This window comes from Artibeus jamaicensis, unplaced genomic scaffold (assembly GCF_021234435.1).
Source record: "Artibeus jamaicensis isolate MK-2021 breed Jamaican fruit bat unplaced genomic scaffold, CSHL_Jam_final contig_233, whole genome shotgun sequence".
In the NCBI taxonomy this organism is placed as follows: domain Eukaryota; kingdom Metazoa; phylum Chordata; class Mammalia; order Chiroptera; family Phyllostomidae; genus Artibeus; species Artibeus jamaicensis.
In genome coordinates, this window is record NW_026521486.1 from 50,904,682 (window position 1) to 50,924,513 (window position 19,832).

The window sequence follows — 19,832 nt, forward strand, 5'->3', positions numbered from 1 at the left end:
TGAATGCGCATAAATGAATGGATACCTTGGATTCTTTAGATATTTGATGTTTGGCAGAAAATGTCACCTTGTGGGAAGCTCTGGTGCTTCGGCCCCAAGGATCATGTCCAGCTTGAAAACCATGGGACTCAGAGACCTCTGTGGCTTTTTCCTGCTTCGAGGCTGTGGTTTTCTGAGCACCTGTGGGAACAAAGACTGACATAAGCTCAGAACAGTGAAGACAGTGCTGTGTTGGGCCGCTAAGAGAGGGGGTGAATTTCTTTCTTAAAGTTGCTATTTGTTGTTGTAGTGTCTGTGTCCTAAATGCAGTTGTGGGAGAAAAAATTTGTTTTAAAAGCCTCTAAACTCCCCTCTCCCCACATAATGTTAAATCACCAAATACTAGGTTACTTTGCTTTGAAAATGCACGTGCAGTGGCACCTGGGAAGTTAGTAGCCAGCAGAGGGCAGCAAACCCCCAGAGTTGGAGGGCAGAGGCTCAGTCCTGGCAGCAGGAGCAGGAAAAGCCAGGCAGCAGCCTGCCTGCCTGCCCGCCTGTACCTCAGGGTTCATGCAGATGCTGGAAAGAGTCCACTGCCACTACAGCATCCACCTGTGCTTCGCCCGAGTGGCTGACTGCCAATCAAAGCTATTCCCTGCTAGTAATAAAACTAGAAACACCACTACCACCATCGTCAAAACACTAGCAACCATTTATTGTGTGCCCACTGTGCGCTAGGCTATGTGCTACACACGCTAGTTGTGCCACTGTGTGACATTTCCACAACAACTCTTTGACATAGGACATTATCTGGATAAGGCAAGGGGCTTACTGTTTTCCTCCAGGATTATTTTCTGCCATTCTGCAGGTGACACATTCTTTTCGTTTTCTTTCATAGGAGAATGTCCTTTTTTATTTTTTATTTTTGCTTTCCCTTCTGAAGGATGGTTTTGCCAGATACAGAATTCCGAGCTGGCAGCCCTTAATGCTGGTCTGCCCCCCTCCGTCTCTCATGGTTTCTGATGAAAGATCTGAGGTCCTTGGACATGTTCCCCCCCGTATGTAATGTGCCATTTTTATGTGGCTCAAAAAGATTTTTCCCAATATGTTTTCCCTGTATTCTTCAGACTGGATAATTTCTATGAATTTATGTTCAAGTTATTGACTCTGTCTTATATTGTCTCCTTTTGCCCTGGAGCTCACCAGTGATTTAGAATTTTTAAAGGTAGTGTTTTGTTTTTTTTTCGGTTCTAAAATTTCCATTCAGCTCTGTTTTCACAGTTTCTATTTTCTCCTGAGAAACTTTTATTCACTTCAAATGCATTTGCCTTTATCTCCTGGAACAGAGTTATAGTTGGGCTTTCATGGCTTTGCATGATAATTTCAATGTCTGAATCATCTTGGGATTGGCGTCTGCTGATTTTCTTTCCCTTTGAGAATTGGTCACATTTTACTGGTTCCTTGAGTGTCAAAAAATAATTTTGGTTCATGTCCTGGATATTTAAAATATTATAATGTATAGGCTGTTGGCCCTGCTAAAATCCACTGGAGAATGTTCTGCCGTGTTTTGCTTTAGTGCGGAATCAGCCTCGTTAGGTTCAGGCTGCAGGTTCTGCCCCTCCTGTGTGGGCCGTGATTCCAAACTTACTCAGTTTTCTCAGCTTTTGTTTACTGCTCTGTGCCTGTCCTGTGTGTAGGGCGCTTAGTGGTTTGCCTGAAACTTGGGCAGTGCTTTCCATCTCACCTCAGTTTTCAAAGCCTTCGCCCGCTGCTTTGGGTCTCTGCTGAGTGTGAAGCTCACAGGAGAGGACTCCTCCCCCTCCTCCCCCCAGTCCAGGGGTCCCTCAGCTGGAAGATCACGTTTCTCTCCGAGTTTTGCTCCCAAACCACTGCAGCCACACAGCTCCACAGCCGGGATCTGCTCCTCTGGCAAAGCCACGGGAGGAAAAAGAAAAAAAGGATTCCTCCCTACACTTTCCAGCCTCTGAGGCCCCTTTTTCTACTTTCTCTGGTTGGAAAGAAAGAGTTTCTGTTGGAGTTTTGGTTGGCCATGTTGTGGTCCACAGCCCCACAGCCAGGGCCCACCCTCAGCTCACGGCCGCATGAACAGAGGGGAAGACACATAGGTCACTTCTGCAAGCTTTGTCGTCCCACCATGATCTGCCTGCTTTTGTTTACTTTTTGGAGTCTTCTGATAGAAGTTTAGTTTTTTTTAACTTTATCTGGGGGTTTTAGTTGTAATCAGTGGGAGAGACAGGCTATATCATAGGCTTACTCCATCATGCAGGTACCTGGAAGTTAATTTAGTCTGAACAAGATCACCTGGGTTGTTTTTCTGGGAACAGACTGAAGAAGGTGAGAGAAGCAGGGAGCCCAGTGAGGAGGCTGCTGCAGTGGTCCAGGCCTGAGCCACGCACTGGGGCCTCAGTGGTGGTCACGGAGGTGGGGGAAGCAGCTGGATGCTGGATGTTACCTGAAGGTTATGTCGATGGGATAAATATGGGGATGTTAGAAAAACAGAGGGGTTAGAGATGATTCTAAGATATTTATTTATTTATTTATTTATTTATTTATTTATTTATTTATTCTTAATCAACTGAATGAAGTTGCCATTATTCTGGAAGCAGCACTGATGGGGAAGAGGGTAGATGAGGCATTCGTTTTTGGACATTTATTGTGAAACGCCCCTTCGATGCACAGGTGGAGAAGTCGGTGAGCAGTCCGTGTGTACCAGCCTGTAGTTAATGGAAGGTCTGGGCTGGAGATGTAGACTCAGGTGTCACTGGCATATGGGGTGGCATTTAGAACCACGAGGCTGGGCAGAGTCACCTACGAGGTGGGATAGAGAGAGAAGAGAAGAGACCCGAGGGCTGGGTCCTGAGGAGTCCCAGTGCTGGCTTGTTGCCTGGCCCCAGAGGCTGGAAGCAATGCCGTCCAAATGGCATGTGTCAGTCGAGGGACAGTACCACACAGAAACTTGAACATGGGAAGTTCAGCATGGATAATACTGGGGGCTGGCGTCCTGAGGGAAAAAGAGCTCTAGTGAGTATAGAAATGACGCATGTAAGGAATAGCATCTAGACCTGTGATAGAAGCGCCAGAGAAAAGCCACAGCTGATATCCAGACCCCACTGGAGAGGGCACAGCCACTGCTCGCCAGCTGCTACACCAATGGAACTTGCTGGAAACCTTCCATCCAGACTTAAACCAGAATGTACCCTTTCGGGTGCTGGGAAAAGCTTATCCCAAGGGGGGATCTTCCTGGAGGCACTTTGCTATGCAATTGCCCCATGAGAGTGTTGGGGCAGCTCCTGGCTACTGCTGCTGCTGTGCAGCCTGGGCCCGAGGTGGAGGCACCGTTTGCACTGCAGGCATCTCCGCTGGGGAGACTGCCGAGAGAGTGCAATGGAAGCAAATCTCCACTTTGCAGTGTGTCTGCAATGTTTATGGACAAGGCTTAATGTCATGCCACCTGGCAAAGGGAAACTTCTAAAGGGGTCAGATCCACTTTCATAGAGTGGGCAATAAGGGTGAATTTGGAGCTGGGGCAAATTGATAACTGGCACAGGGTGAATGTGGGTCTGGCTGAGGAGAGGCAGCAAGGTCAGATGGGGGCAACCTTGGTGTTGCTGTCACCTGAGAGGTGTGTGCGACTTTGCACAGGGGAGATGAAGTGGGAAGTCAGGAGACCCTGGAAGCAGGAGGGCAGGTGGCTGGTGAGTCCCAGGTCAGGCAGACCTTAGGTTGTGAGCAGAAAAACCTGTAAGTTGTCCGGTTGCTGGATGAAATCTGAGCAAGGCAACATGTATAAAGGTGTAAGATGAGCTTCCTGCTCTCTAAGGAGGACCCTGGAGGTGAGGTAGAGCAGCACGCAGTCCCTGCCAGGAGATACGTGGCCAGTGGGGCTCTGTCCAGGGCACTGGTCACGATTGCACCTTGGCTGACCCCTGCCCCTGCCTGCGCTATGGTCGTACTCAACCCCAGGCAGGTCCCTGAACTGAGCACGCTCTCTCCAACCTCTTGGTTCGCACACACGCTGTTGCCTCTGCTTGGGACAATTCACCCTTCTTAGCATGGCTGACTCATCGTCCTTCACATCTCTGCTGGGACACCACATCCTCCTGGAAGCATTTAATGATGCCCCAGCCTGGGTGGGCCTCTCCTCTGTGCCCTGCAGCGTTGACATTAGCCTTAACACAGCGTGTAGCATATCGAGTCCCAATTGCTTGTTTGCCTGTCCATCTATCAAGCAGGACTGTAAGCTCTTTGAGGACAAGGACCAAGTCTTGTTTTCTGCTACTTTCCCAGCATCAGGCCTGGCGTGTAGCAAGCACTGACCAAATGCTGATTGAACAAATAAAGGATGATAGGCCAAACATGGGGCACATGGGAAGTGGGGATGGCAGGGAGTGTGTGAGCACGTCACTCGGGGTTTATATGCCATGGTAAGAAGTTTGAGCTACTTTGGAAGGGAATGGGGAGCCACCAAGGGCTGTAAGTACAGTCAGTTTTCTCTGTGAGAAAGACCTGTATAGCAGCATCATGGTGAATGAGCTGGTTGAGGACAAGAGTGGGGACAGGAAACTCAGGAGATCCCTGCAGGGATCCCAGAGGACACCTGAGTGTGGGGGGGATCCAGGGAAGATGGATGGGCACCCCTTGGTCAGAAGGACACCAGTGGGCCGCGGGGCAATGCCTGGAGAGAAGTGGGCTGCTCGACACTTGTGTTCAGAGCCTTCGCTGTATGTCTCTCTCCCTCACTGAACTGTGAGCCCTGCCTGGGAAGGACCTGAGCCCTCTTTTCTCAGCACCTACCCTGTGCCCAGGATACCAGCTTCTGCCCTTGGCAAGCCCTCAGGATGGGTCTAGGAGGCCAAAACCCCCCTCCCCAGCATCAAGAAGGAGAGGCCAGTGTCCTAGCGATGTTAGCGTGGCAAGTTTATTGAAAACCAAGGAACACAAAGAGCAGTACAAACAGGTACCCCACCCGACTCCAGGCCTCCCTGGAGCTCACAGACATAAACCCTCCTGCAGTGGACAAGGCTGGGCCTCCCCCGCCAACAGGTATGCAGGGTGTAGCAGAGCCCACCTCTCCACGAGCACCCAACCCCCCTCATGAGCTCACATGCCGTGGAGTTAAACCAACAACCCAGGAAAAGAAGCAGCCAGGGCATAGGCCCCTTGGAGAAGAACCATCTCGGGGTACTAAGGGATCCCTTGGGCCACCAAGAACTGTGGATCCTTCTGGGTCAGGAGAAGAAAGGAAAAAGCCTTCTTCTGCCAGGGAAAGGAAGGGGAAAGAAGCCAAGGGTGGCGGGCCAAGGACACCTGCAGGTGGACAGTCAACTTCGCATTCTCTGAATGAATCCAAAGCTGGGATGGCGATGATGCCCAAAGACATTCTTTTGGGGCTTTGGGCCACTGCTTTTCTTCCCAGACACAGATTTTCGTAATCGTATTGAATCTGCATTTCTTGAGCGTGTTCAGCTGGATGGTGAGTATTGATCCAATGGAAGGAAATTGGGAGTCAGGCAGAGACCAATCTGGTTGGGGCTGCGGATGGACCGCCTGGGTAGTGAAAAATATCCCCCCCTGCATCAGGCCAGGCAGAGCTGTCACCTCCTTGGGGAAGAGGTAGCCCCTCCCACCCCAAGTCCAGACGCCTTGGGGATGGAAGCAGGAGACTCTGAGGTGGTTCTTCCGGGGGCAGTGGCCGGCTGGCACTGGATTCTCAGTACTTGGACTGGCGGCAGGTGGTGGTGGACACGAAGCGGACGCTGGAACCTCGGATGCTGCGGCCCCCACTGCAGCTACTAAAGCCACCCTCGGCGGGCAGCGGGCAGGGGACGCTGGGGGTGCAGGCCCCCCCCAGGAGCACTGAGCCGGAGCCTGCCCGGGAGCCTGTGTTCAGCAGGTTCCCGCCGCCCATGACAACCTGGGTGCCACCCAGGCTGGAGCCACACAGGCCGCCAGAAGACATGCTGCCGCTGGAGAAGGCGACTCCGCTGCGGGAGAGGGTGGAGCTGGTGGCCAGGAGCTCAGGTCCACACACCGTGCCACCGCGGGAGCTGCTCACGGCTGCAGGGGGAAGAAACATCAGCGAGGCTGCCAAGTCCTTCTGTGGGGTGGGGGCCAGGGCTGGTGGCATCAGGGAAGTGGCGTGGGTGGAAGGGGCCCCTATTATCCACATAGTCAGTACCCACTGTTCCCTCCTCTTGTCTAGGTGACTCAGGGGCTGTGACTCTCGTAGAGTCAAACATTCAGAGTGAAGTGGAAGATTCGGTCAGTTCTCCAGATGTGTGCACATGGCCACAGGTTGATTCTCCTTTGTATTTGGCCAGAGTCGGGCTGGGTTTTGTTGGGAGGACAGTGCACTGCATTATGAGATGGAGCAGTAGCCTTCATAAAGCCACGAGGCTCCTGTCTCTCAGTTATATCCTGCCCCACAGTTGTCCCCGTATGGCCTCTCTCATGAGTCACTTGTCAGTTCTCTTCTGACCCACTGGTGGCCCTACTTATAGCCCTTTGGTTTCCACTGGCACACCTCAGTGTCCCAGGACCCTGATCTGATGAACGTTTGCTTAGGCCAGCCCTCAACTATGGGGCACCCCTCCTCTCGCCTCTTCTCTTATTGGAATCCTCCCTGGCCTCCACTCAAGGATAACCTCCTGCGGAAAGCCATTCCGCACTAGCCCCGCCCTTCGAGGGCGCTGTCATCCAGCCCTTGCGCTCTGATGGACTGACCCACCCGGGGAGCACTCGGTTCTACCATGCAGCAGTGTGTGTGCTTTTGGAGTCAGAAATCTGGGTTTGAATTCTGGTTGTGCCACTGGCTGTGTGACTTCTGGCAAATCCTGTATTATCCCTGAGTGAGGGAGAGGAGGTTGCCTGTGTGTATTCCTCCCCCCAGGGTTCCTCTGAGGAGTGGGCTGATAGTGGGCAGGACTCATCTTCTCAGGAAGATTATAACTCTAGAGGGCAGGGGCGGGGGATCACCCTCTTTGTGCCCCACCCTGCAGTGCCAGGCATGGTGCCCTGCATGCTCCGGGCACAGCCCAGACTTTAGTGGAAGCAGCAGGGGACTTCCATTCAGCCTTGTCCCATATCCTGCCATCAGGAAGGTAGGGCGCTCCCTGGCAGAGGCCCTTTCATTCCTCTCTCTGACTTTTGTCCCTAAAGGACAAAGTCACTCAAAATGAAAGGGCTGCTGTTCTTCTGGAACCCTGTCCCACCTATGAGGTCCTGCAAACCTCGGCAGTTGCTACTCTGGGGAAGGCAGGCCCTGGAGAGATCTCAGACCTCTGGTAAGGGGTGCTCCCAGGCCAGGGGCCACATAGTCCCTGCTGCCCTGACCATCCTGGCCAGCCCAGCCATGGGCTCCTGACCCCAATGTGGGCCTGAGTTTAAAGGAAATTTGAAGGGACCCAGGAGAGAAATGTGAAGAGAGAAAGACTTTAAGTTTCTTACATATGTTTACTGGTCCAACACCTTCGCAGATCCTGGAGTGAGAAAGAAAGAAGTCAGTTAAAAAGTAGTGTCGTTCCCTGAAAACTGGCTTGCTCTCAGAAGGGCTTTCTTGGCTGAGCAGACCAGTGGACCTGTGGTTTTCACCCCTAACTGTACAAGCATCCGGAGCTTTGAAAAAACAGTGTGTTCTTAAGCCCCATCCCAAGACCAGTTAGCAAGCTAACCAAATCCAACAAAACTCCCCTATTTCTGGTATAGCCTGTCTACGAACTTGCATTAAGACTCACAGATTTAGTCATCTTCTAATCCCCTGCCAGGGTCAACCTGACTAATGTTTGCAGAAAAGGCTCTCATACTTCCAGAGTTTGATTATGTCAGCAGTTCTTCACCTGCCCCCTGCCCCTACTTAGTCCGGATGCCCAGGTCTGACCTCACCCCCTCCCGGTGCACTGAGACCGCTCACCGGATCTCCTCGCCCTCCAGCAGGCGCCTGTAGGTGGCGATCTCGATGTCCAGGCCCAGCTTGACATTCATCAGCTCCTGGTACTCGCGCAGCTGCCTTGCCATGTCCTGCTTGGCCTGCTGCAGGGCACCCTCCAGCTCGGCCAGCTTGCATTTGGCATCCTTGAGGGCTGCCTCACCCTGCTGTTCTGCCTCTGCCACCGCGGCCTCCAGCTTGGCTCGCTGCAGGGAGGGCAGTTTGTGTGGGTTTGGGCAGAGACTAGGGGATCCCCATGTGGGGCTAGAAACACTGCTCCCTGTTAGTGGGGACACAGCCTGGTGCCAAGTCAGGGATGGAGCTTTCTTAGGGACTGTGATCTCGCAGTTTGATGTCACCAGGGACGGATGAAGTGCTCCTTTTCTTCAGTTCCCATTCCCACTGACTTTGCACTTCCTGCCATCTGCTGCTCCAAGGCCATGAGGTTCAGAGGGTAAAGCTATTCTTTCTCCTTTACCTTCACCCCCCCCCAGATTAGGTCCCACCCTTTCTTCTATATGGTAGACCCTCCTTTCCTCTCACATTTTCCTTCTCCAGGAAGTCTTCCTGGACTAATCACTTCATTTCTGGGTCCTAGTGGTCTCTCCCATGTCATCGGACTTGCATATCCTCAAATCTCAGAGCCCTGCCTTCCTCCCTCTGGGGCTTTCTCAGCTTTCCGTTGCCCACCTGAGCCTTGGCGTGCTCGATCTCTGCCTTCAGCCTCTGGATCAGGCGGGTCAGCTCACTGATCTCATTCCGTGTGTTGCGCAGGTTGTCACAGTGTTGGCCAGCTGTCACCTGCATCTCCTCATACTGTGTGTGTGGGGGGCACAGTGGTGGGGAGAAAGGGATGTTCTGAGGGCTCAAAGGTTGGGTCAAGACCACAGCTTCGACTGAGCTGGAAGTCTCAGACCTCCATGGGGCCCACTTCATTGTACATGAGTCTCACCGCAGGGTTGCCTACCTCCCTTCTTCAGCCCCCCTCTGCCCACCTTGGTCTGGTACCAGGCCTCAGCATCAGCCCGACTGCGCCTGGCAACCTCTTCATACTGGGCCTTGATTTCGCAGATGATTCCATCCAAGTCCAGGTTCCGGCTATTGTCCATCTTCACGATGACCGATGTCTCTGAAATATGTGACTGCAGCAACTCAATTTCCTGTGTTGAAGGATTGGTAAGATAGACAGATTCAGTCCCATTAGTGGCCAGGATGTTGCCTCAGGTCCCCAGGATGTGGTGGCAGGAGCAGAGAGCATTGCTTATTAGTTCAGAGCAAAGCAGTGGAGCAGGGCATCCAAAACAAGGGGAAAAAAACACGACTGAGAACCATTTACATCTGACTGTAAACTCTTACATGTACTTGGAGATATCCCTCTAGGGCCCTAACTTGCTTTGGTGAATATCAAGACCATGGAGGCCGAGGTTTTAGGTAAAGAGGAGTGACAGCCATGCTGGGACTCAAACTTTTCTTTGCATGAAGTGGCTGTGCCATTCATGGACTGTTGAGAACCAACACTAATTTAGACCATGTTAGTCTAGGAATTTTTATATCCCAAGTCCTTAATAGAACCAAGGAGCATGGAACTGGCCTGCAAGGTAGAGGCTGCAAAGGGAGCTTTCTTTAGCATTTCCCCTCAGAGCCAGAGGTTCAGCTCTGGCTGGATCTATACCAGACCAAACAGATCACCTATGAAGCAAAAGAGAGCTGGTTCATTGGACTAATTAAGTCAAACACAATTTTTCTTACATCTTCTAGCAAATCAATTTTCCAGAGTCCTTTGATCAATAGATAGGAAGTGACATTCCTAGACCCCAACATTTGGATTGGTCAACAAGAGTTTAGGTCATAGATCCAAGGAGTTTATTCATAGACTTAAGTCAGGCTGCTGAGAAGCCTTGCTTACCTTTCCTTCTCCACTGGTAGATATATCACAGATAGAGGATACAGATTGCAGTGGGAGGAGAGATGAATGGCAGCATGTGTTAGAAAATATGCCAGTCCAGGCGAAGCCCCCAAGGAGTCTAGGTTAATCACTGATCTTACATGGCTCAGAGAGGATGGGCCCTTACCGCCATGTACAGGGTTTTCAGGAAATCAATTTCCTGAGCTAGGGTGTTCACGTTGGTCTCTAGATCAGATTTCTTTAAGAAGGCTGTATCCACATCCTGCATAAAAGAGAGAAGGATAAGATGCTCACTACTTGTGCACTGTTTAGCCTCCCCACCTTGGCAGAGTCTGGGGATGGGTGGGAAGATCAGATCAATCCCCACAGGCTCAGGCCAAGCCATGGGATGGGTGGTAAAGTCACTGGGTAGAAATGCAGCATAGTGACTGTCCTGCTTCCCCTGCTGCAGCATAAAAACTCCCCTGGGGCTGCTGGAACTTTCCCGATGCTTATTTAAAGGCAAGGAGAATCTGGATAATCCAAGACTCTTAAAAGGACATCTAAATAATCTAACTAATTTTAAATAGTCTGAGACAAATTAGAACTTCAAAGGGAAGCCTGTGTGACCTTAAGGATTCTGCTCTGAGTGGTCTGACACACCACAGGGCCACCTGACCATTTTCATGGGGTATTTCAAGAACCTTTGCTTGTCCAAAGGAGAAGTTTGCCTGGGCTTATTGCTCTCCCTTACCTTCTTCAGAGCCACAAACTCATTCTCAGCGTTGGCCCGGAATCCCACCTCCTCCTCGTACCTGGATTATAAGAATTAAGAGGATGGGTTCTCATTCTGAACTGAGAGCCAGTGACTTCCAACTCCCCAGTGAGCATCTTAAGACCTCTTTGCCCCACCCAGGAGCATAGCTTCCTGTTGACACCTACATGTTCTCAGCCACTCTGTCCCTTCTTTAAGACCTTATATGAACCAGTAGCCCTTAATTTCTCCAACCCCCTTATACTTTCTCATATAGAACGTGGACCTGAAAATCAAGTCCATTACCATGCTCCTTTGCTAGAAAAGATTTAAGGTCACTGACAATGACCATAGAGTAAATAGGACCCAACTTGTTGAACCTGGGCACTATTCTCAAAACCAGAGAATGCTCCTTTCTCTGGGGCTAACTCACCTATCCCCACAGTCAGAATTAGGAAAAAAACCATGCCAGTTCTAAGTCTTCTTTTCCCTCAGGACCCACAAAGGGCCTGCTCCAAATCCCTTACATATCACTGCCCCCCTCCTCTGTGTCCAGGCTGGGTGTTGAAACCCACATTCAACCCTGGTTCTTCCAGCTGCTCTCATCTGAACTTGGCTGCCACTTCAGGGATTGGGACCTGTCCATCCTTAGTCAGTGCAGTCCAGATGCCACTCACTTTTTCTTGAAACCCTCAAGGACATCCTGCATGTTGTTCCTCTCAGCCTCTAGACGAGCCCGGTCACTGTTGGCTACATCCAGCTGCCTCTTCAGGTTGGTGATGTAGTTCTCAAAGAGGGGCTCCAGGTTGCTCCTGGCACATTTCTGCTCTTGGAGGAAGTTCCACTTGGTCTCTAGAAGCTTATTCTGCTGTTCCAGGAACCGCACCTACAACCGCAGAGGCACAGAAAGGGCAATTGAAGTGCTTGACAGAGTCACCTGCCCGTCCACTGGCTCTTCAGATGGCCAGACTCTCAACACTGTGGTGACATTGTTCTCTCCTCCATTGACTTTCATTCCTCCTCTAATTTGGTAGGACCTGGAAGAGCAGGTCTCTGATGCCCTCCTTATGCTCTGCCAGGCTCAGCTACAAACAGAGGCTTTTGAAACAAAGCACCTCAGGACTATTTCTCTTTCTACCCTCTGAGAAAGGTGTAAGCCAGTGTACCTGGAAGTTTGAAAGATTGATTCTGCCTGAGCTCGGTTTGTCTATTTGTGAAAACTGATGTCAGACATCCCTGACAGGAAATGAGGAGCAAATTAAAGTACATCCAGGGTGGGGTATGGCATTAGGAGGTGGGTCATACTGACCATCCCAGATATTGCATCTGCTGAGACTTACAGGGCTAGAGGAGAACATAGAGATCACTTGCTCCAACTCATCATTTTAGAGGAGGAAACTGAAGCTCACAGACATGACACTCAGGCACAATCAGAGCATTCTCACTCCATGGAGACCTAGTTTGTGGGATGTCAGTTCCACATCACCCTTCCTCTCATCAGCCTGAAGATCAGTGACTACCCATGGTTGTTACCCACTAGTTCTCTCAATCTAGGTACCTAGGTTGAATCTGGATAACCCCCATGGAGGTATGGGTTCTTTGTTTTGTATTCCATTCTCCAATCTCCTAAGCCTGGGCAGATGTGGCCACCCAGCCTCAGGAACTATGAAAACTTCAAAGATGTCATGGAGGACTCAAAGGATAAAACCTTTTAAACCTACAACAGCTGGCACTTGGCTGAAGTCCTAGTGTTTCCAGCCTGTTTAGGAGATAGTTCTAAGTGACTAAGTAGTAGGTCTTAGTTTGTCCAGATGCTCTCAGACTTGACTGGATGTTCCTTTTTCCTCCTGAAGATACAACCTCGGTGTTAGTCTACCCCATCATGCAGCGTTCCTCAAGCTTGTCCTTGCTCTGCAGCAGAATGACCTGGAAATCATACTGCAATGCCTTTGGTTGACACCTGAAGGATCTAGGGGTCAAGTTTGATGCCCTAGACTGGGGCCATTTCTTCTTAAGGAAAATATCAACCCAATGCATGTTAGCTCTCATGATCCCAGACCCAAATATTGAGCTGTACCTTGTCAATGAAGGAGGCAAATTTGTTGTTGAGGGTCTTGATTTGCTCCTTCTCATCCCTCTTCACCCTCTGCGCATTGGGGTCAATCTCCAGGTTGAGAGGGGTTAGTAGGCTCTGGTTAACTGTCACTGCTGTGATAGATGGGCCTGCTGGGACTCCAAGTCCTCCAACTCTGTAGCCAAAGCCAGGGCCACCAAAGCCATAGCCAAGGCAGCTGCTTGCTCCAAAGCCCAGACCAACACCACTGCCAGCCCCAAACCCTAGGCTAGCACCATACCCATTACTATAGCCAAAGGCCCGTCCACTACCAGCACCAAAGCCAACTCCACAGCGAATGGGACGAGGGCCTCCAGCTGCTATCCTGGGTGAGCATGATCCATAGGTGATGACACTCCGACTACCAAAGCCTCCAGAGCCTCGGAAGCTGGACCCACTCCTGCAGGAGACAGAGCTGGCCTGGAAGCGGTTCAGGTTCTGGGGAACCACTGCTGAGCAAGAGCTGAAATTGCCTGCATGGCGACTAGAGCTGGCTCGGTAGGAGCGGCACGACATGATGGTTTCCTGGGTGAGAGCAGAGCAGTGATTGCAGAGTGTGCGGAGTGCTGGAGCTAGGAGTCCCTCTGAGGCTAGAGGATGCCTCTCACCCCTTTTATGTGTGTGGGGATGTGAGGATTGGCCCCATAAAAATGGAAAAGGCCATTTGGATGCATTTATGAGCTTGGGTAGTTAGCAGAAACTCTTCATGCCTATAACCTTCTTAAAATGAGCTAATCAGACACACCTATTCTCCTTAGGATGAGAGTTATAACATCAAACCTACAAACATTAAAAATGCATAAACACATAAACATTATGGCCCTATTTTCCCCCACAAGTCCACCACAATTGCCATTATGGGAACATTAATTTGTTTCAGTCATAAATCCAATAGACTTTTTCACTGCAAGTGTGGCTAACCACCAGAAAGTTAGGATGGTAATAGCTCTACGAAGAGGCTCACAAGGGATACATCTATATAGACATAAGCCCCCAAAGAGATGGGGTGTGCAGAAGAGAGATGGGATCTGCAGAGCTCTTATCAAGAAATAATATGGTGAGAATACAGTTTATCGCATCTCTGTAGATGAATTCAGGGGTATCCAACCTTTCGGAGTCTCTGGGCCACACTGGAAGAGAAGAGTTGTCTTGGGCCCACATGTTAAATACATTGCAATGTGTAATCACAAAAAAATCTCATAATGTTTTAAGTAAGTTTACAGTTTTGTGTTGGGCCACACTCATACCCATCCTGGACCACATGTGCCCAATGGGCTGCAGGTTGGACACCCCTGAATAGTCCAGAAACCTTTTGCAGTATTTTATCTATCCTCTATGATCTTATTTGGCTGTTTACCTAGGAGTTTAATCTTTGGTAAAGCTCATTTGCAGTAGTATAGACACATGCCTAATTTGAGACACTCAAAGGAGATTCATTCATTCATTCATTCACTCATTCATTCAACAGTGATCAGGTGCCTACGCTGTCTCAGGTACTGTGCTTGGTGCTGAAAGTACAGAAATAAAAAAGATGGTCTCTGCCCTCATGATGGTGGGGGAAGATTAATCTCGAGGACTTCAACCAGTCAATACTTTTGTCATATAATTTGAGGCCAAAGCACACCAATAATTTGGCCATTTCTCTGTGTGAAAAATTAGCCACGTGATTTTGAGGCCCTCTCCCTACTACACATGAGGGCTCATCTCTAGCTCTGTCTGAGCAGATCGCTTACATTATTGATGAATCTTTGGTTAGGATAGAGAGATACAAAGCAATAAGCATCAAGATAGAAAAATAAAAAGTTCTAAGCCGCTGGATGTTGTTATCATTTTTTATCAATGTTGCAGATACTTCAGGACCCAGAGGCAGGTGTTTGCCTTTTCTATTCTAGTGGGTGACATAGTTTGTCTTACCTGCCTCATGCCTTGGGGAGCTTATGCTTAACTGCACACTGGAATTTTGGGGGGAATGCTTGGGATTATGCTTGGAAGAGAATATGTGCTTTTGACTGGAGCTCCTTTCTTCCTTCCCCATTGCTACACCTCTTTTTTCCTTATTGCTTTAGCTACAACTTGAGTATGATGTTGAAAAGCAGTGGTGAAAGGGGACATCTTTGCCATATTTCTAATTTTAGTAGAAAAACTTCAAGTTTCTTATTATTAAGCATGATGTTAGCTATAGGTTTTTTGGTAGATATTCTTTGTCAAGTTGAGGAAGTGTCCCTCTATTCCTAGTTTACTACTATTTTTCATAAACCCAGTTGTCAGGTATATATCTAATGAAAGAACAAGCAGAAAAATAATAACAAGAGAATATTTCTTGTGAAGATTACTAGTGATCTTCCTGTTGCTAAAATCAGGCCCTGTTCTCAGTTCTCATTTAACTTGACCTAGCAGCAGTATTTGACATCGCTGGTCATTCCCTTTTTCTTGAAATACTTTCTTCTTTTGGTTTCCAGACATTATACTCTTCCGATTTTCTTGTCACATTACTGGCTGCTTCTTTTTACTTTTCTTAGCAGTTTCTCTTCATATCTCCAACCTCTAGACACTGCAGCACTCTTGGACTCAGCCCTTATGCCTTTTCTCATCTCTCTGTATATTCATTCCTTTGCTGAGGTCATACAGCTTCATAACTTTCAATACTATCTATTCACTGATGATTGCCAAGGGCCTATCTATCTTTATCCTGGACTCCCCTCTGCACCAAACATGTATACTTAAAAAAATCTCACCCAAGGATATGTTTATTGATTTTAGAAAGAGAGGAAGGGAGAGAGAGAGAAAGAGAGAGACAGAGAAACACTGATGTGAGAAACATTGATCAGTTGCCTCCCATGTGTGCCCCAACTGGGGATCAAACCCCAAACTTTTTCGCGTATGGAATAATACTTCAACCAACTGAGCCACTTGGCCAGGACTCCACATGTATACTTTGACCAATGTCTCTATTTGGATATCAGACAAGCATGTCAACCTTAATATATCAGAAACCGTTCTCCCACTCTAAATACGTTCCACTTGTCAGGCTCACTACCCTTGCAGTAGCTCAGGCCAAAACTCTGAGAGCCAGCCTTTATTCTTCTGTTTTCTCCATATCCTACATTCAGTCCATCGGCAAATCATACCTTCTTAATGTATCTGCTACTGCTCTTCACCACCCCAAGTGGTACCACCAGGTGGGCCCAAGCTCAGCACTTCCCACAGGGACCACTGGTGTATCCTCCAGCTTCTCCCCTGTGTCCTCTTTTGCCTCATTCAGTCTTCTTTTAACACCATGGTCAGTCACCCATTAAAAACATGTCAGATCATGACATTTCTATGCTCAAACCCCTTAAACGGCTTTATATCCTACTCAGAGTAAATGCCATACACAGTCTCCTCTTCCCTTTCACCATCCTCATCACCCTCAGCCACCCTGGCCTCCCAGTTGTCCATCAGACAGGCAGGAAAACCCCTGCTGTACACAATTTCCCGCTTGCTCTTTTCTCTGTGGGGAGCACTTTGTCCTCAAATAGCTACATGGCTGCATCCCTCAGCTCTTCCAGGTCTCTGACCACAGGTCACCCCTATTTAAACCTCTCCCCCATGTACTGGCTATCTCCCCTTCATGGCCCCTTCTCTCCTTAGCAGTCCTCACCACTGAGGCCCAATCCCGAATGGATTTGCTGGCTTGTAGGCTGCCATCTCTTGCTGGAATAAAGCTCCGGGAGGCAGGCACTGTTGTGTGTTTTGCTCCCCTCTGTGTTTCCAGTGTGCAGTAGAGTAGGGCATATGGTACGCATGTTACATGGCTTTGTTGAATGAATGGATACACCACAGAGATTAAAAACAGGAGGGAAAGTGGGAGACAGGAGCAGGTTGTACCAGGAAGAGGAATTTAGGTATTTGGTGGTGCAGAAACTCAGATGCTCACAGGGAAACCAAGCCAGTGTGCCCTCCAGCTCCAGCTTCTGGGGGCTTGAATGGGAAAGGTCATGGAGGTGCTTTGTAGGAAAGGGCATTCCCCTCTTCTGAGGCCAAGCAAGGGGATCCAGGAGAGAGGGGAGGGGACCAGAGGACCCCTATGGAGGTGAAAGGGAGAGGGGAGCTGGAGGGATGGGCATAGAGAACAGCAGCTAGCGTGCCAGGCCCAGGACAGAAGACTTGACCTAGCCCTTGGAGTTATAGATGGACCTGGATTCATTCCCCTTGTTGCCGCCTGACAGCAGTGTGACCTCAGACGGCATGCACGGAGGGCAGGGTGGTGGCGGGGTTCTTTTCTGGGTAGTAGGCAATAAAGCGAGCTCGTCTGTAGAGAACTTAAAAAGCAATAATATAACCAACTAAACGTTGATCAGCTTTTATTGTCACTGTGCACCGCTAGTCTGTGAATACTCTCTCTCTCTGGTATACAAGTGACCTGGGGAGAATTGTTTAACTTCTCTGTAAAATGGAATGGTCCTTGCTTCCCAGCACTGCGAGGATGAATGTGAAGGGGATAGGGTGTACACTGTGGTTGTTGTCATCCATTTTCCCCTGCTGTCTTTCCTTCCTCCCTCCGTCGTTTTCCTCTGCCCATTCTCCTCTGTCTTACACAATCCTCCCTTCGCTTCTCTTGTAAGTAATCATCCCTGGTCCGGTCCAGCACTCCACCCCCTTCCCGCTCTAGCAGGTGTTCATTGCCTCATCAGCCATTCCTGGGACCGTCCCCTGTCTGGGCTCAGCTTCCTTCAACCCTGACCAGGCTGGGTGGGGTGGGGGTAATTGGGACCAGGCAAGCATAACCCCAGTTCTGGGATGAGCTGACACCATCAGCAGTTTATAGTTCTGAGGCATAATTTCGTCAGATGATGCATAACACCACCCTCAGTCATTTTTAGGGGGTGGCAGGTGGGGAGAGGGGGAGGAGTCGCCCTCGAAACTCCAGGCTGAAGGTTTTGCTACCCTGACAGTTTCTTCTTCCTGCTGTCAGTCAGCCTGAATGCAATCCTCAGATATGCTGGGAGAGTCTCCTGCTGCTGCTGCAGGGTGATTGCTGGCTCATCCGGAAGCTATCTGTGCAGCAGGGAGGGGGGAGCACTGGGGGGAGGGGGGCTAAACAGGGTCTGGGAACGCTGTGTGTGTGAGTGCGCGCACTGGAGGATGTGGTGGGGAAAGAGGGGACAGGGAAATCCCAGATGCTTAGAAGGCTTTACTAAAAGCCACCTTCAGAGTGTTTCCGTTTTGCCCAGAGACAAGTTTGTGCTGGAGAGAGGCCCTCACAGGGAGGTGCTCAGGCTGCGACTCGCCCTGTGAGAAAGGAGGCTCAGGAGTCCCTCAGCGGAAGGAGGGGGGACAGTGGGAGAGGCTGAGTCCACCCCTGCCTATGCCCTCTCAGATTGATGACGCTTACACAGAATCTGAAACCTCCCTGGAGAGATAACACACCCCTCTTGTTTGGGCCCATCCCCACCCTTCAGGCAGGATGATTTGTTTCAGGTTTAATCCGGATTCCTCATTTGCCCACACAGCCTCTCTGTCCAGGGTGAAAATATTGCATCTCATGGGTGTGAGGTCAATTTGCTTCCACAAACCTTTACTGCATGCTGACTTGTGCCCAGCGTTGTATGTAGGTGCTGGGAAGGCTGGTGCCGAGCTCTCTTCCTTCTGTCAGACTCAGTTTCCCCTCCGCTACTCACAGTGCCATTTCTGAAACTATTGCCCCCAATCCAAGCTCCAGTGGAGAGTGGCAGTAGTGGGTGCACCTGAGGGGGCCAGGCTGGGGAAGGGATCCTGGAGAGAGACAAGTGACTCTGCGGGATAAAGCAGAGAGCACCTGAGGAAGCGGTCAGTGGGGGCAAGGTAGGCCTTGTCAGGAGAAGAGAGGCACAGGCGAGAAGGCAAAAAGAGGGACAAAGAAATGGGAGACATTTCTGGGGAGAGAGACACAGACACAAGGAGCTCCATTCTGAATTCTCCCACCCACCCCTGGCTCTTGGGGGGGGTCCCCACCAGTCCTCACAGGGCCTCTTGGGAAGGGCCTGGATTTGGAGTTCTGAGGTGAATGGAATACACTGAGGCTGTGGCTTCATGCAGCGGAGTCTCCCTTCCTTGCCCAGGGCAGGGAGTTGGGCCTGATCCTCTCTGTATCCCTGCGTCCTCTGAGGCTGGCCCCGGGGGGGGGGGGGGGGGACTCAGGAGGTGTTTGCCCAGGTGAGCAGAGTGTGAATCACTGGGCCACCACTAGGAGGCAGTTTTCTTCCACCTGCCTTGATTCACCTTCTGGGAAGAGAAGGGGGTGGGGGGACAGGGTGTCACTGCCACGCATCACTAAGGGAGTTCCCCTGGTGGAAATTCTAGAGGGGGTGTGCCCAGGCCTCTGAGCTCACACCCAGGCCTGACCTGGGGCACCTCCATTACTGAGTTTAGTCTGGCCTCCCCTCCTCAGTGGCCTGGGCGCTCTGAAATGGGAAGTTCCAAGGGGATGGTCCACAGACCCAAGCCCACCACTCAGTGCTGGTGGAGGACCTGTCCTCCCCCCACCTCTGTTCCAGCAGGGGGTTTCCTGGGCCTCAGGTAGTCATTTGTGGGATAGAGGTGGGTGGTCTGTTGGAATCTCCTAGGCCAGGGCATCCTGTAAGTTTTCAGAGCTTCAGTATATTAATCAGCAAGGAGCTTGGCTGGCTGTAGGGCCTGTGCTAGGGTGGAGCCCTCAGATATGTCCCCTCCATGACAGGTCTCACGTCTGTGGTTTTCTGTTCCAGGTCTGCATTCCCTGTTATTCGGTATTGAGATGTATTTCCCACACCATAACGTTCACTCATTTAAAAGGTACAATTCAGTGACTTCAGTGCATTCCTAGGTGTGTGCAGTCATCATCACTGTCAATTTTAGAACATTTTCACCACCACTAAAAAAACCCCTTTAGTTATCACCCCCATGGCTCCCCCACCCTGCCTCTCCCTGTCTTCCCCTTCCTCCAGCCCTGAGCAGCCCTACTCTGCTGGCTCTCTCTGTGGATTTGTATATTCTGAACTTTCTTAATATACTGTATGGTCTTTGTGTCTGGCTTTTTTGTACCTTCCATAATGTTTTCAATGTTCAGCCATGTTGTAGCACATATCAGCGCTTCATTCCCTCTTATGACTGAATAATATTCCATCGTAAGAACACACCACATTTTCATTATCCATTT

General features: G+C 50.1%; 1 protein-coding gene across 1 annotated transcript; it reads right to left on the reverse strand.

Moving 5' to 3' along the window:
* Positions 1-5,710: 5,710 nt before the first annotated feature.
* Positions 5,711-13,192, reverse strand: KRT84 (keratin 84). The gene is made up of 9 exons (XM_037137495.2): positions 12,641-13,192; positions 11,241-11,449; positions 10,564-10,624; positions 9,997-10,092; positions 8,920-9,084; positions 8,615-8,740; positions 7,910-8,130; positions 7,447-7,478; positions 5,711-6,057 (listed from the first exon to the last, which is right to left on the reverse strand). Exons 1-9 carry the CDS (start codon positions 13,190-13,192, stop codon positions 5,711-5,713), a joined length of 1,809 nt encoding a protein of 602 aa, XP_036993390.2.
* Positions 13,193-19,832: the final 6,640 nt, after the last annotated feature.